This window comes from Camelus dromedarius, chromosome 8 (assembly GCF_036321535.1).
Source record: "Camelus dromedarius isolate mCamDro1 chromosome 8, mCamDro1.pat, whole genome shotgun sequence".
NCBI lineage: Eukaryota > Metazoa > Chordata > Mammalia > Artiodactyla > Camelidae > Camelus > Camelus dromedarius.
The window spans coordinates 30,639,466-30,654,179 of record NC_087443.1 but is presented as its reverse complement, the minus strand read 5'-3'; the positions used below and the strand labels follow the sequence as shown (position 1 = coordinate 30,654,179).

The window sequence follows — 14,714 nt, the reverse complement described above, 5'->3', positions numbered from 1 at the left end:
GAAAAATTTCTGATCTTTGTTTCCCCTTGAATTTAGATTTTTGAACTGTAATAAATATCTGGTTTTTTCACTGAAAATATAAGTATGTTAAAGAAATGATTAACAGATTTTAAATTAAATATTTTTATATGGCTATCGTTTCTCTTCTTCTTCCTAAGTGAGAGACTGAAATTTTTCTTTTTTTCAATCTGTACCTAGACGAAGTCCTATAACTTGTATTAAACCCTGAAGGCTATCCGACTCTCTGAAGTTGGGAGTTGCCTGAGACTCTCTTTAAAAAGATATTGATTTGGGCCTTGCTGTTTTGGAATAAAGCTGACTTTTGAAGGCAAAGTTTGCTGTACAGATTAATTAGAACAAGATGGAGGAGGAGAAAATATTTAAACAATTTGAGAATTGAAGCGCTTAAAAAATGGCATTTGTTTACTTGTCCTAATTACAAATGGAGTTTGAATTAGATAGATCCTCCTATGACTCTCCCTTTTATTGATAAATAGCTATCATAATTCTGTATAATTTGATAATAAAAATATTTTATTTCCATTTTTTTAGCCATTTAGTTCACTTCTTTTTAGTTGCTGCGGCTGAGAATTTGCTGCTTAGAGTTTTGGATAGCCAGTTTCAACAGGAGAACAAGCTGTATCTGTTTAGGTGGGGAAAGAGGAAGTCCAAAGCTGAGAGTCCTATAATTTGAATAGGTACTTTGGAAAAGCTGCGGTCAGGCTGCTGACCTTAAGCCTAATTCTCATTGCTCCCAACATTGGTGCTAGTGCTGGGTTTTGTTTGAATTGGAAGTGGGGATGCGCCTAGTGCCCCCGTGTGGGAAACTGGTGGTACCACACCTTTAAGAACCCCAGCTTGCAGGACTGGAAATTTAAAAGGATACGGATTTAGGGCATTGCCTGGAATTTCAGAAGTTAACCCTATGCTTTCATGGATGGACTCCAATAAGAGTCAGTTCCCTAAGCAAAAGGTAGGTAGGCTGTCTTTCAAGGTGTTTATAAACAGAGCCTTAAGAGATGGCCAGCCTGTCAGTTGTGAGGATGGGTAGGTACATGGGTATTTGTTATACTGTTCTCTGTATTTTCCTTTATTTAAAAACCTTTATTAAAATGTATGTATATTTTAAAAGTGATAAGTCTGTTGTTTTGACTTCTCACGCTACATCCTGGGGGATTTTATGCTCGTTTCATGCTAGTATTGTGAATCCTGGTTATAAACAATAAATTGAGACCTGCTTGTTTTATCCAGCCTCTCCTTCCAGGTAGGGACAGTCAGGGCACTAAGGATGAGGGATGCCAGGGAAGGGCAGAAAGACACTTCTTTCTTGTATTACATTTAGTGGGTTTTTTGGGTGGAATTAACACTAAATTGCCATATTAAATTTTTCAGTTTTCTTCCAACCAGTAATTCCAAGTTTTTTAGATTAATTAAACCTAGTGAAACATCATCCACTGTGTGTATATTTCAAAACAAGATGTAAAAATACTGTGATTTGTGGCACCACATGCTAATGAGGCTTCCCTGAAGCCGGGAGGGCTTTGGCAGGGCTGCCGTAGGTGAATGTTGACTAGTGGAAAGGCTGATAACGAGGCATGTGACAACCGGGCTTTTCCTTGCTAAAGACGTTAAACATCTTTTGGCTTGAGCAGTTTTACCAGTTTAGCAGTAGGAAGACTAGGAAACAGAGTAGAATTAACTGAAGATTTGCATGCAAGATGCTGCATTTTGACAGAAATAAGCATTATGGTGTGATTGAGAATACTTTTAAGGCTGTTGTAGGACTACCTTAGCGATTGGATGTTAAAGGTGTAACTTCTCTGTCTTATTTTGTATGATGGTATCTCAGTTTTTGCAGAGAAAATAACCGTGGTATTTTTCTTCAAAAGGACACTGAAGCCATGAAGAGAGCATTGGCCTCAATAGACTCCAAATTGAACCAGGCCAAAGGTTGGCTCCGTGACCCCAGCGCCTCCCCAGGTAACCCTCTGGTTCTACTTTTCTGAAAGATACAACGAAAAGCTAAAAACTAGGAAAACAAAAGGAAAAAAAAGAAAGAAGTTATTCCATAATCTCATAATCCTGAGATAACTACCGTAGCATTTAGGGCCATATTCCATTCTCTGATAGTTTTTCACTAATTAAAGCATTACTGGTCCTTAAAAGGATGAAGGGCATAGACAGGTGACCTCTCATCACGGAGGAACAAACCAGAGTCAACTGGGCATTCGTTGTCGCATTATTAGTTCACCCCTTCCCTGAGTCAGAAAAGTAATTATTTTGAATAAAAGCTTTTCTCTTCTAGTTCCCATTGGGCAGGTTTCCATTTATGTCAACAGAGTACTTTATTAAGCAGATTAAACGATGTTGCTAATAAGAATTGGGAAGCAGAGTTGACTTATATAAAGATAAGACCCAAACAGGTTATTGAGCTAGGCTTTATGGATTTTCTAATCTAATATTTATTCAGTTTTAGATTAATATTTGAATGAATGTGAAAAGCCTAATGGAGTTTGGAGGTGTTAAGTACTATTAAGTTGTTAGAGCCTACTTTCATCATCCATATGCTTACCACAAGCTGCTTATTATCTCCAGATGGCTATGGTTCCAGAGGTCTTTTTAGCAGCCTCTGTGGGTGGAAGCTCACCCTCTGGCTGTAAGAGCACTGCTCCGTTGGCTGCTAGCTGTCAGATGTATTGCCTTCAATTCACTTGTTCTGTCGTATAAAGTCATCTGTTCCTTCATGAATGAAATGCCTTGTAAAGCATCCTCTCTGAATAATTAATGGGTCAAAACGTAGATATTGAATATCTCTTTATTTTAGGGGATGCTGGTGAGCAGGCCATCAGGCAGATCTTAGATGAAGCTGGAAAAGTTGGTGAACTCTGCGCAGGCAAAGAACGCAGGGAGATCCTGGGAACCTGTAAGATGCTAGGGCAGATGACTGATCAAGTGGCTGACCTGCGAGCCAGGTAATGTTCCTTTGCTCTCACCAGTGCAGGAATGGGTAGCAGATAGGATCTCATTCCTGATGGAGTGACTCAGAAAGCAAGTTTCTGTGAATTTTACTGAGTTCTCTACGGCTGATAGATAATATAGATACTATATTCTACTAGTTCTTTTGACATTGAAGTGAATTTTCCCTTTGTTGAACTTTTAAAATATGCAGATGCCTTGTAGTAAAGTTGAAATTGAAATAGAAATCTGTTAAGTTTCTAGCCATAGGCTTATGAAAAATAAAATAAGGGGGCAGTGGGTAGATATTTTTTTATGAGGAATGGGTAGAAAAAAACAGAGTGAAAACATCAGAATCACTTCACATGTCATTTTTAAAAATCAGTTAAATAGATTATCCTCTACATTGACCATTTCTAGGCTCTTTTAAGTTTCTATTTCATCATTATTCATTTGATTTTATAATTCTTTTAACTATCTTTTACCTACCTCAAGTCTTGGCTTTTAGAATCTACTCCCACCTTCTCATAAACTAAATATATATAGTTTGCTTTTAAGGAAACTCAATATGACATAGGTTTATTTGGAACTCATAAATACAGTTAATGATGCTCTAAAAGATCCTCACTTTGATGGAATTTTATAGCATGGACGTTGAGAAAAATTGAGGTATGTCGACACACTAGTACAATGAAATTTAACTTTACTTTGAGAATGTCATGAAGCATCTTGAGATGATTGGAAAACGAGGTCTCCCTACAAACTAAGTCCTCAGAACTCGGTGGCATGTTGCACACCGTTACACCTGGCTTCAAACGTGTTCACATGATGGACTTAAGAACACAGTTCTTAAAGGAGTGGTTCTTAACCTTTTTGGGACCAAGATCATTTTTATAATCTGATAAAAGCCATTACTGAAAGCCATTACTCTGTACCTAAGCAGATGCACATGGGCATGCCCATATACAATATTATGTGTACATTTCTAGAGGTTCATGGATTCACTGTAGCCCTGGAAGTCCATGGGCTTCCGGTTAAGAGCCTCCAGCTTGAAGGGGAGAAGGAACAGCATCAATAGATGTCTCTCAGTGAGCTCAGGGGGCCTTTTCTCCTGCTGTGAGGCAGTATCCCCTGACGTGAGCATGACAAAAACTTCACAGAAAGGACAAAAACAAGTTCTGTTCCCATTAGGAGAAATGCCAATGCGGTTTGATGAGATTCTTGGCTCTTCTAATTTCTCACTGCCGGCTCTTTTGTCTGCAGCCTTTTCACAGTGTGGTTTCACAGTGTAGTAGACAGTTTTCACTTGGAATTCTCAAATACACAATTGCATGTCCTCAGAGAAAGATGGATTTGAGCAAGAGAATGAGGTAGTTGCTGTACAGGATCAGCTATAAATCTGTAGAGAAAAGGCTGGGACAGGGAGGGGCTGCGGTGGGCCTGCTCCACACTGGAGCCTGCACCAGCCCCACACAGTGAAAGATTACAAAGCCGTCTCCCTGTTATCCTTTCTTAAATATGCCTGCTGGCTAACATTTAAGCGGCTGAAACTCAGTAACAAGTTCCTAGTTGATATTCTTCTATTCAGTCACCAAGGGTTTCTAGGATAGTAAATATCTATTTTCTCCTCTGTGGGACTCAATAAACTTTTTATTTTGAATGAAAAATTATGTAGTCCATAAATATTTTTACTTTTTCACTTGGCCTCTTAGACCAAAAAGGTACCTCCTCATGAATTACTAGATTTGAAGGAAAAAAGCAAGTTAAATCATAAAAAGTTTATTTCCCAGAAGTCTTAGACTCCTCTGCTGTGTAAAAGGGAGGTGTCAGGTACAAGGGAAAGCTGTATATATACCTTTTATATACCTGGCAATAAATGTTATTGCGTTCACTGTCTCAAATATTGGTGTAAGTGAAAAGCAGAGATAAATTTAAAAAGAGGATAGATAGGTGAATGAGAAATCTGTACTATTATAAGGGAAGCAAAGATGTTTTGGAGTTTATCCTAAAATTAGAAGCTCAGGTTAGGATGATCAGCTGTGCCATTCGGCCTAATGATGAAGTTGCCACCCCTACCACTGAGTTTACCAGGCTGGGTGGATTGTAAAACCTGAGTGTAAAAAGATGGCAACTCTTACTTTGTTGTGACTTGGGAAGTATTTTACAAAGGGAAAACAAGTTTCTGCTAACTCATGTCATTTTTTGTAGTAGTAGCATACCACTTCTGAGGGAGGAAAATAGTGAAGTTAATTCTTTAGGAACTTGGTAGGAAGTAATGGTTTCTAGTCACCACGTGCCCTTTCCCTTCAGTACTAACTGGCTGTGATATTTACAGATTACATAGGAGTGGAAGGTAAATACTTAAGGTTATCATTAGGTTATGATAACTACAATTCAGTAATAACGATAGTCATATATGTACGTTACTTTATTGCCAAAATGCTTTCAAGTGTATCTTTTTGCTTGAAGCCACTCTGATGAGCAGGGCAAGTATTGTTACCTACCTATCCCTCACTTTGTAAGTTAGAAAACTGAAGCCCAAAGAACTTGAACATCGTAAACAAGGTTCCATGGATATCAGGAGTCAGGATTTGAACACAGATCTGCTTGGTCTCAGTGCGGTGTGCTTTCAGTAACGCTAGGCATGCTGCCTGTTGAAGCATTTTCAGTGTTCACTTGCCCATGAACAAGACAATCTAACGGACTGTTTATTTCCAAGGCACACATTACTATGGCAACAAAACCCTCCATAGCAATAAGATGATAAGCACGTCCTCCCCCCCCCAAAGATTAGGTTTGAGTATGTAATCACCACCAAGAGGAGAATCATTATTATCAAACTTGCAGGTCTGGTCTTTAAAGTGGTTATGCAGTTCCTTGAAGCTACTGTGTGTGTGTGTGTGTGTGTGTGTGTTTTAGAGTGGTATTTATTGATTTGTTTGTTTGTTTATTTTTTGCTTTTTTCGGTGGGGGGAGCAATTAGGTTTATTTATTTATTTTTAGAGGAGGTACTGGGGATCGAACCCAGGACCTCATGCATGTTAAAGTATGCACTCTGCCACTTGAGCTATATCCTTCCCTGCTACTGGGTATTTTTCAAAGCAAAGGAGAAATTAGGTGGTTTGGGTGTTTTGCTTTATTTCTCTGTGTTTCCTTGTGCTATTCCAGATTTAGTGGAGGAAAGGAAAAAGACAAGCATGTTAGCAAAATGACATATACTGTGCTTTTAGTATTATTTTGCTCTTAAGACTTTGAGGGAGTACAATAACAGCATCTGTCTGTTTGAGTAGAGGACAAGGAGCCTCACCGGTGGCCATGCAGAAAGCCCAGCAGGTGTCTCAGGGTCTGGATGTGCTCACAGCAAAGGTGGAAAACGCAGCCCGCAAGCTGGAAGCCATGACCAACTCAAAGCAGAGCATCGCGAAGAAGATCGATGCTGCTCAGGTAGCAGTGATGTTTTCAGGAGTGTGGGGGATACAAGAGAAGGTGAAATGGTCCATAAACATCCTGCATCCCCCTCATCCAATTTACTGTGGGTGGATAATGGGGGTTTTTGAGCAATGACTGATTCCCAGCAGTTGCCAATGTTAACACGTCCGCTATCACCACAGGTTTTAGACTAATGTTTATTTATATTTTGAAGCAGAGATCTTAATTTTGAATCCTTTGGTTAGTTAAAAGTCAGCATTCTTGGGTACCAAGAGAATCCTAATTCCTGATGGAGACTATGGTATTTTAAAGCTGTTCTTCATCTCAAAAATCACAACTGTTTTTGGTCATAGCAATGTTAGAGGGTAACGTTTTCCAATACTACTCTACTGTGAAATGATTTTCAGGCATTTCCTGAAGAAACACAAATGTTTGAGAAAGTGAAGAATTAATAAGACGTGATTAATTCAAAGATAAGATAAAACTTGTGAAGGTATTTTCCTAATGGGAGAGAAAAAAATCATTTTTAAGACGAAGGATTGATTTGGTTTTACCTGAGCAAGAACCAATGGGGGGAAAAAAGGATCAGCGTTAGACAAAGAACTGCAACTATGCCTTGTGATTACTAGTGAAATATTTCTGATGGCCTTGTTAAGTTTAATAAACTTGGCTCATGAATAGATGACAGCGTGCTTCTTTTCTGTTCCTGTGTCTGTAGAATTGGCTTGCCGATCCAAATGGTGGACCAGAAGGAGAAGAACAGATTCGAGGGGCTTTGGCTGAAGCTCGGAAAATAGCTGAATTATGTGATGATCCTAAAGAGAGAGATGACATTCTCCGTTCTCTGGGAGAAATATCTGCTCTGACGTCTAAATTAGCAGATCTACGAAGACAGTATGTATTTAATCAATTAAATGGTCCTTTACTCTCTCTCTCTTTTCTCCTAAGAACTTACATAGTTGAATTTCATAGGTTAAATGCACATATGATGTTCTGTGTTCTCATTGTTTCTGTGTGACATGGTGAGGGCAGATGGTTTTAAATTAATAAATGTAGGATTTGGATTTAATAAATAAGTTTATTAATTTTTTAAATTAATAAAAAAGAACTCATTTTTTGAGAGCTATGTTTAAAATCTCTAAGCTGCTACACATGGTGGTGACCTTTCTGTTTCCCAGCCATATGAGGAAAGTAAGTTTTGCAGCTAGCTATGAAAAGATTGTTGTGTGTCGGGGGAGGAGGGGGTACGGTGGGAGGAGGCCTAAGAAGGTACTTTCTTCCTTCCCCAGCAGTGTTATTGCTTATGTAGAAGTTATAAAAGATCCTTAAATATGATATCTTCCCCACAGCTTCTTCTTTTAAGGGGATTTTTTTTTTTTTTAAATCAGTGAGACAGATAAGGCTTTCACAGCACCAGCTCTGATTATCTAGAAAAGATGTATTGCTGTCTTCTTTTGAAAGATATTTTTCTGTCTTTAAAAAACTGCATCCCATGCTAAAAGAACATTGAGAAAGGTTGCAACATCAAAAGTAAGAGTTGCTTCTTTCCCACCTCAGTCCTCCAGCCACTTCTCCAGGGATAACCATAGTCAAGTATCTTGTGAAATTTGGCTTTTCATTGAATTTGCATGTTTCAGTTCCTTTTCTTCCATGGGACAGTGCCTGACCTTTTCCCAGAGATACTTTTGAGTTCTTCAGATCTTATGTTGGCTCAGAGAGCAATGTTGGCTAAGAAAGCAAACTCCTGCCTTGGACTGTGAAATAGGAATGAGTAGGAGCAGGGGGGACAAACTTCAGGCAGGATGTTGTGACAGAGAGCAGCTTAGGTAACAGCTCAACTCTGATTGTATATCAGGCACAGTCATTTGGGGGGTGGTCTTGGTTTTACACCCCCAAATCTTAAATTTGGGAAGGTGGGAAAATGTGTATTTGGACAATCATAGAATATAATGGCTACGAAGTTAGGTCTCTGTTCATTAATATCATCTGTTCACATTTTTACTAGATTTAAAAATAAAGGAGGAAACTATATTCTCAGGACCCTAACACAAGTCCATACACATAGCAGGCACTCATTAATGTTTCTTAATGATGAAGAGAGAATGAATGATAGTGATAGTAACAGTAGATTTCAAGTCTGGTCTTGTAGTGTTACCGCTACTTATTCCTCTTTTATGTAATGAATAAATAACCCTCTGGCAGCAGAAATAACTATGATCAGAATCACAGTAAATAACTTCTTTGTCCAGCTTTATAATGGAGAAAGTATGGAAATTTAGAGTCATAAAGGAGCTCTTAAGATAGTATCTGAATTAATCACTCTGTCAGGTAGGCTATTATTTGCATTTTTATTGGTGAGACAGATATGATTATCCCGAAGTTTACTTTTCTGTGACCTAGTGGACTTGAGATATAAAATGAGTCAGACTCTTTATATGGTCATAATGGTTAGAATCATAATTTGAAATAAAATTTTGGGGACAGCAGTTATCTCCCTTTGTGATATAATTGTGGTTGTCTTTTTGTATCTGTGTTCGTGTACTTGTTGAGGTTCTTTGGTTACAAGGACCAACTCAGGTAAAAGTGGATGTTTATTGATGATACATAGAGGCATCTAATGGGACTCAACAGCTTGAAGTGTGGCTAGGTCTTAGGGCAGCTGGAAGCTTCTCCCTCCTTCTCTTAGCAGCTGTGTGGTGCGCTCTGCCTGTTTCACTCTGTGTGTTGACTTTATTTATTTGAGTTCTTCATCTAGCTTTGACCCACTGTGTCCCAGGCTTCCCAGCTCCAGATCCCACCACTAGCTGAGTATGCAGGGTTTTTAAAGTCTGGACTGAAGACCACCTATCTCAGAATCTCCTAGGAAGGTTGTTAAAAATACAGAACCCTGGACCCCACCCCAGACATACTTAATCAGAATCCCCTTTGATGCTGGGTTTAACAATCTGCATTTAAAAATAATATCCCTGGTGATTTATTCACACTGGACTTTCGAGAGCCACCAGAATCAAATTAAGTGCCTTGCCTGACTGTGACCATGTCATCTTTGAGTTAGATAACCACCCAGTTCCATCATTTATGGTAAGGATTGAGGGTTATTTGATACCAACATAAGGCAACATGTGTAGTATCTAAGAGTGAGGACTCTGAAGTCAGGCAGAGTGCCTGGGTTTGAATCTGGCTGCACCACAGTAAGTTTTGGAACCTTGAGTAAATTATCTAACCTCTTTGTGCCTCAGTTTTGTTTTTTGAATAATGGGAATAATGCTGGTATTTACCTCATAAATTTGTTGTGAGGATTAAATAATACAAGAAGAGTGTTTGCAAGAGTACCTGGCAGAGTTAGGACTCAAAAAATTGTATTACTACTAATTCTACTCTAGCTCCTTCAACTAGTGCTGCACAGCAAACGTGTCTGCTTGGGCCCGCTTAGTTCCAGAAGGAACTGGTGTTTTCAGAGGTGCCAGGCTGAGGGGTCAACTAACCTAGTGATGATTGACTAAGCTCATTTTACCAAATGGTTGAGCTCGACTGGTCAAACTCAAACTTAACTACAACATATTTAACTGCCTGAACTAGGCAAGACAGTCAGAACTTATATTATTAATCTCTTATTTAAGGGCCAAATAGGTAAGTCCCTCTACTTTCAAACCAAATTAATAATAATCATTTTGTCATCTCATTAGCATTTGTATTAGCAATTAAATCATCTCAATGTGAAGAGTGCCTCTGTGTGACAGGATGGCTATTTTTGTTTTTCCTCTGCAGGGGAAAAGGGGATTCGCCAGAGGCCCGAGCACTGGCCAAACAAGTGGCCACAGCCCTGCAGAATTTGCAGACCAAAACCAACAGGGCTGTGGCCAACAGCAGACCCGCCAAAGCAGCTGTCCACCTCGAGGGCAAGATTGAACAAGCACAGCGGTGGATTGATAATCCCACGGTGGATGACCGGGGAGTCGGTAAGGCACTGAACCCTCCTTAAACTTATTTCAGTGAGGATAAGCAAGTTGTTGATAGAGCTGTAATTAGGTTCAGAAAGGGTTCTTTAGCCTCTGGTGAGTAAGTCATTCCACAGTGGGACTCCATTTCCAAATGGAGCCAATACGATTCCTGTGATTTAATCAAGACATGTTAGCAAAGGAATGGATTTTCTGTGGGCAAGAAGAGCCCTCGGGTTGCAGTGGGAACTTCGCGCTGATTACTTCCAGTCTGTGTGTACCTTAATTCTGTTGTATTTCTGTTATTATGGTCCTTAGGAAGTTCTCAGTTAAATGTAATTTTTGAAAATAAGTAAAAGGCGTGTGGTTGCCGAGGTGATTTTCAGTGGTGAGGGCTCCTGCGTCACACAGTCACCTGTAGAATTGATTACCTACAATTCTGTGGGGTTTTTTTTGAGAGATTTTAGAAATGGCTCTATAAGAATTAAGGTCATATTATGATAGCAAGCCTGCTGAAGCTGAAAGACCTGTTTACTTCATTTGCTGTATTAGTTGGAAAGAGATAAAATTTTTAATTGGTGATTCCCAGTACTGGGGATCAGGCAGATGTATAATTTACTGGTGGAGGAATAAATTGGTGCAAACTTTATGAATGGCAGTTGGGAATTATGCGTCAAGAGCTTTAAAAAAGTACATACCCTTGACACAACATTGTAAAATGATTATAAATCAATAAAAAAATGTTAAAACAAAAAAAGTACATACCCATTGACTTAGCAATTTGACTCATAGGAATTTATTCTAAGAAATAATTCGAGATGTTTCTAACTTACATATGAGAATTTATATAAACGGCATAAATGCTTACTAATAGATACATGGCCAACAATTATGGTTAATATGATGAAATGTTACCTAGTTTTAGATTATGAATTTTTAAGAATATTTACTGACATAAAAATGCTTGTGTTAAATAAAAAGAAGAGAGGAATAAAAGTTTATGTATAGTATGACCCCAGTTTTGTAAAAGAGAAATGTATGTTTGTTTGGGAGCATGCAGTGCATTCAGAAAGACTGGAAGGAAATGTTCAGATACAGCAATTTCTGAGTGATGGGCTTATGGGTGGTTTATATTTTTTAACATTTTAAAAAATTTCCCCACTTTTTTGTGTTGTTATTATTAAAAAAGAAATACCAGAGTGGCCCTGCCTCTGGCCTCTCTGGGCCTGTGTGAGTTTCAGTGTTTTCTTTTTGGTCCAGGTCAGGCTGCCATCCGGGGGCTCGTGGCCGAAGGGCATCGTCTGGCTAATGTCATGATGGGGCCTTATCGCCAAGATCTTCTGGCAAAGTGTGACCGCGTGGACCAGCTGACAGCGCAGCTGGCTGACCTGGCTGCCCGAGGGGAAGGGGAGAGTCCTCAGGCCAGAGCACTTGCATCTCAGCTCCAAGACTCCTTAAAGGTAGAACTCAGGAGCTCTAGCATTACATTTCTTATGCTTACTGCTGTTGAAAAACTAGGAGGCGGAGAGAGTTTTTAAAATATATACTTTCTTGAGCCTAGGGAAAGTGAGAAACGTGTGATCAAGAATATAAGGAAATCCAGAGCTTATTCGGGACAAGCTCACACGAGTGTGATAACAATTAAAATTGCGTTTCCCAAGTTGCACCCAGTCCAGAGCTCTTTCATATTTGCTCTACCACGTGTCATCTATACTTTTTAATTTAGCCAATAATTTTCTTAAAATGGACTCCTTTTTAAAATGTAAATAAATTTGTTTAAAAGAAAAGTTTATAATAATCCTGAAATCAGGAGCTTGATGAACTAGTTAGATTTTTTTTCTAATATTCTGTAAAAGAAACACACAATTATTAAAATAAAACCGGTTGTCTATATAACACCTAAAATCATCTCATATCACCAGCCCAGACATGCCCCCCACCTTGAGAAACAGTGGGGGTGACTGAGACTACTCTGACTATAAATCCAGAATAAAACTTAGATTGGACAAAGTTTGATAATTATGAAAAAGAGTTTTTTTCATGACTTCTTAGAATCCTCTTCTTTAGACTCATGTTAAAAAATGGGTACATAAATTGGTTATTGAGTTTTTCTAGAAACTTAATTGAAATGGCATGTATCAAAAATATCCCATTCTTGATATTTTCTTCTACATGTAAGAAATTGCTTAGAAATTGGGCACTGCATCCATTGAACAATCCTTACTGTTACTGTGGTCAAATCAGGCCCCTCCAGCACTGAGATTGGTGAGGGGCTCTCTGTCTTCTTGGGCTCAACCCCATGATTCATAGTATCTTTTCTTAGAGGGAAACAAGAAAGGAAGGAAGATTTCTTGATTGCGTGGAGCAGTCTCTAGGAAAATGTGGGCCATGTCTTACTTTTCCTTAATCTTTTGGAGGGCAGGATCCACATCTTACCCCTGTTTCATGCTGGCTCAGTGTTTTGTTGATGCTTACAGCTGATAAAGTTGAATGAAACACTGAATGAATGAATGTGTCGGTGAAGGGAGAACACATTCACTGTGACAGATGTGCTTTTTGGATATTTCTGGAAATTTTCAATTATAAACAATATTTTTAAGGATCTGAAAGCCCGGATGCAGGAGGCCATGACTCAGGAGGTGTCAGATGTTTTCAGTGATACCACAACTCCCATCAAGCTGTTGGCAGTGGCAGCCACTGCCCCTCCTGATGCACCCAATAGGGAAGAGGTGGGTATCTGAGGTCTTCCGTTTCTTCTGTTGGCCAGCCATATGTGTTTGTATATATGTGTGTGTATGTATGTGTGTGTGTGTGTGTGTGTGTGTGTGTGTGTGTGTGTGTGTGTGTGTGTGTGTGTGTGTGTGTGTGTAAAGGTAAAATGTGACTACAGTGTATGTCAGGGGCAGTGGTTGGGAAATTGTGGATGAAGGGTGGAAGGGTAGAAGAGGGAAGGAATGCCCTGCCCCTTCTTTCAGTCAAGTATGTCACTTAGGAATGTCTTTAGGAGATGTAGTGGAAGACCTGACTGTCAGATTAAAACAAGTAGGTTTTATTTTCATCACATAACAAGAAACATGGAGGTAGGTAGCCTTGGCATTGGCTCAGCAGCTTGACACCATGAAAGCTGGTGTCTCTCTGAGTTTCTCGGTCTTTTCCTTTTGGTGTGAGATGGCACTTGTGGCCTGGGCATTATGCTCAAGGCAGTAAGGAAATGAGGAATGGGGGCACTCTAGCCATAACTGTCAGTTTTATTAGGGTACTTTATTCTCAACACAGAAGTCAGGGCAATTTCAAATCATTTGATGTCATTCTTTTACTCAAACCCTTCAGATGACTCCTCCCTGTCCCAGAGAGAAGGCAGAGTGCTTACAGTGAACAGTAAGGCCAGTGATAATGCTGGTAGACCAGCTCTCCAGGAAAAAACCAAACCAAACCAAACTAAACCAAACCACAAAAAAAGCCCTGATTTGTAATGTTTGTTGACTTCCATGATGTAAATATTCCCACGATGGCTGTTTCAACGTGAAGTCACTGTAAGCAGAGTTGGGAGGAAATGGGTGCATGTGGCTCTTAAGAGCTTATATGAGTTGGTACAAGCAGCCGCCATCACACTCTGCATCTGGTCCCGCATCTGCTTCTCTGGCCTTGAGTGGTGCCTCTCTTCCCTTCATGCTCCTCTCTCTGCATTGACCTTCTTGCATTGTACTTCCAGTATTCCTTGTTTATGTTCACGTGTTCTAACTGCTGGCCCCTTGCTCTTGTTCTCTCTGGTCCTCCCACGGTACTTTCTCTAGCTCTACTGAAATGTCACTGTGGGGTCACCACCTAAGATAGCAACCCCACCCCAACCCCAAGGAATTTCCTCATCTCCATATCCTACTTTTCTCCCTAGCGTTTATCAACAGATGACGTATTTGCTTTGTTTCCCTCACGTTAGCATGAAAACTCCACGCAGGCAGGGATTTTGTTTTGTCATTACTTGTTCCCCAGTTTTTAGACCAATGCCTGGAACTTCACTGGTGCTGAATTAGTGAAAGTAAAGGCTTTCCCAGAAATCCTCCCTGAGAGAATTACCCGTGTCTCATTGGCCAGAGCTGTGTCACATGGCCACATCACTGCAGAGGAACCTAGGAAAGCAAGCATTTGGTTTCCCAGCCTCTGTGGTGTTGGCAGTGAAGGAGAAGGGGTTGGGGCAGGCACCGAGACAATGTAGAACTGGGCGGACAGAGGCAGGCCAAACTGTCTACTGGTCATCTCCGCCCAGATGCTGCCTGGGTACCTCAGCGGGTGTTGTCCTCCTGTTTTCTTTCTATTGGAAATTTGTGAGTCGCTACTGACTTTTGTTTTCCCTTCCCTTCATCTTCCTACATCAGTAAATTAAGGCAAGCTAAT

The 14,714-nt window shown here is 39.8% G+C and overlaps 1 protein-coding gene across 2 annotated transcripts in view; it reads left to right on the top strand.

Annotated features, from left to right (window-relative positions):
• Window positions 1-14,714, top strand: part of VCL (vinculin) — a 91,416-nt gene that overhangs the window by 59,660 nt on the left and 17,042 nt on the right. For both annotated transcript variants that reach the window (XM_031461073.2, XM_031461076.2), the window contains exons 7-13: window positions 1,890-1,980; window positions 2,825-2,972; window positions 6,246-6,399; window positions 7,103-7,278; window positions 10,153-10,343; window positions 11,583-11,782; window positions 12,923-13,051. In XM_031461073.2, the coding sequence (XP_031316933.2) occupies window positions 1,890-1,980; window positions 2,825-2,972; window positions 6,246-6,399; window positions 7,103-7,278; window positions 10,153-10,343; window positions 11,583-11,782; window positions 12,923-13,051 (1,089 nt within the window). The remainder of the gene's footprint in view (window positions 1-1,889; window positions 1,981-2,824; window positions 2,973-6,245; window positions 6,400-7,102; window positions 7,279-10,152; window positions 10,344-11,582; window positions 11,783-12,922; window positions 13,052-14,714) is intronic.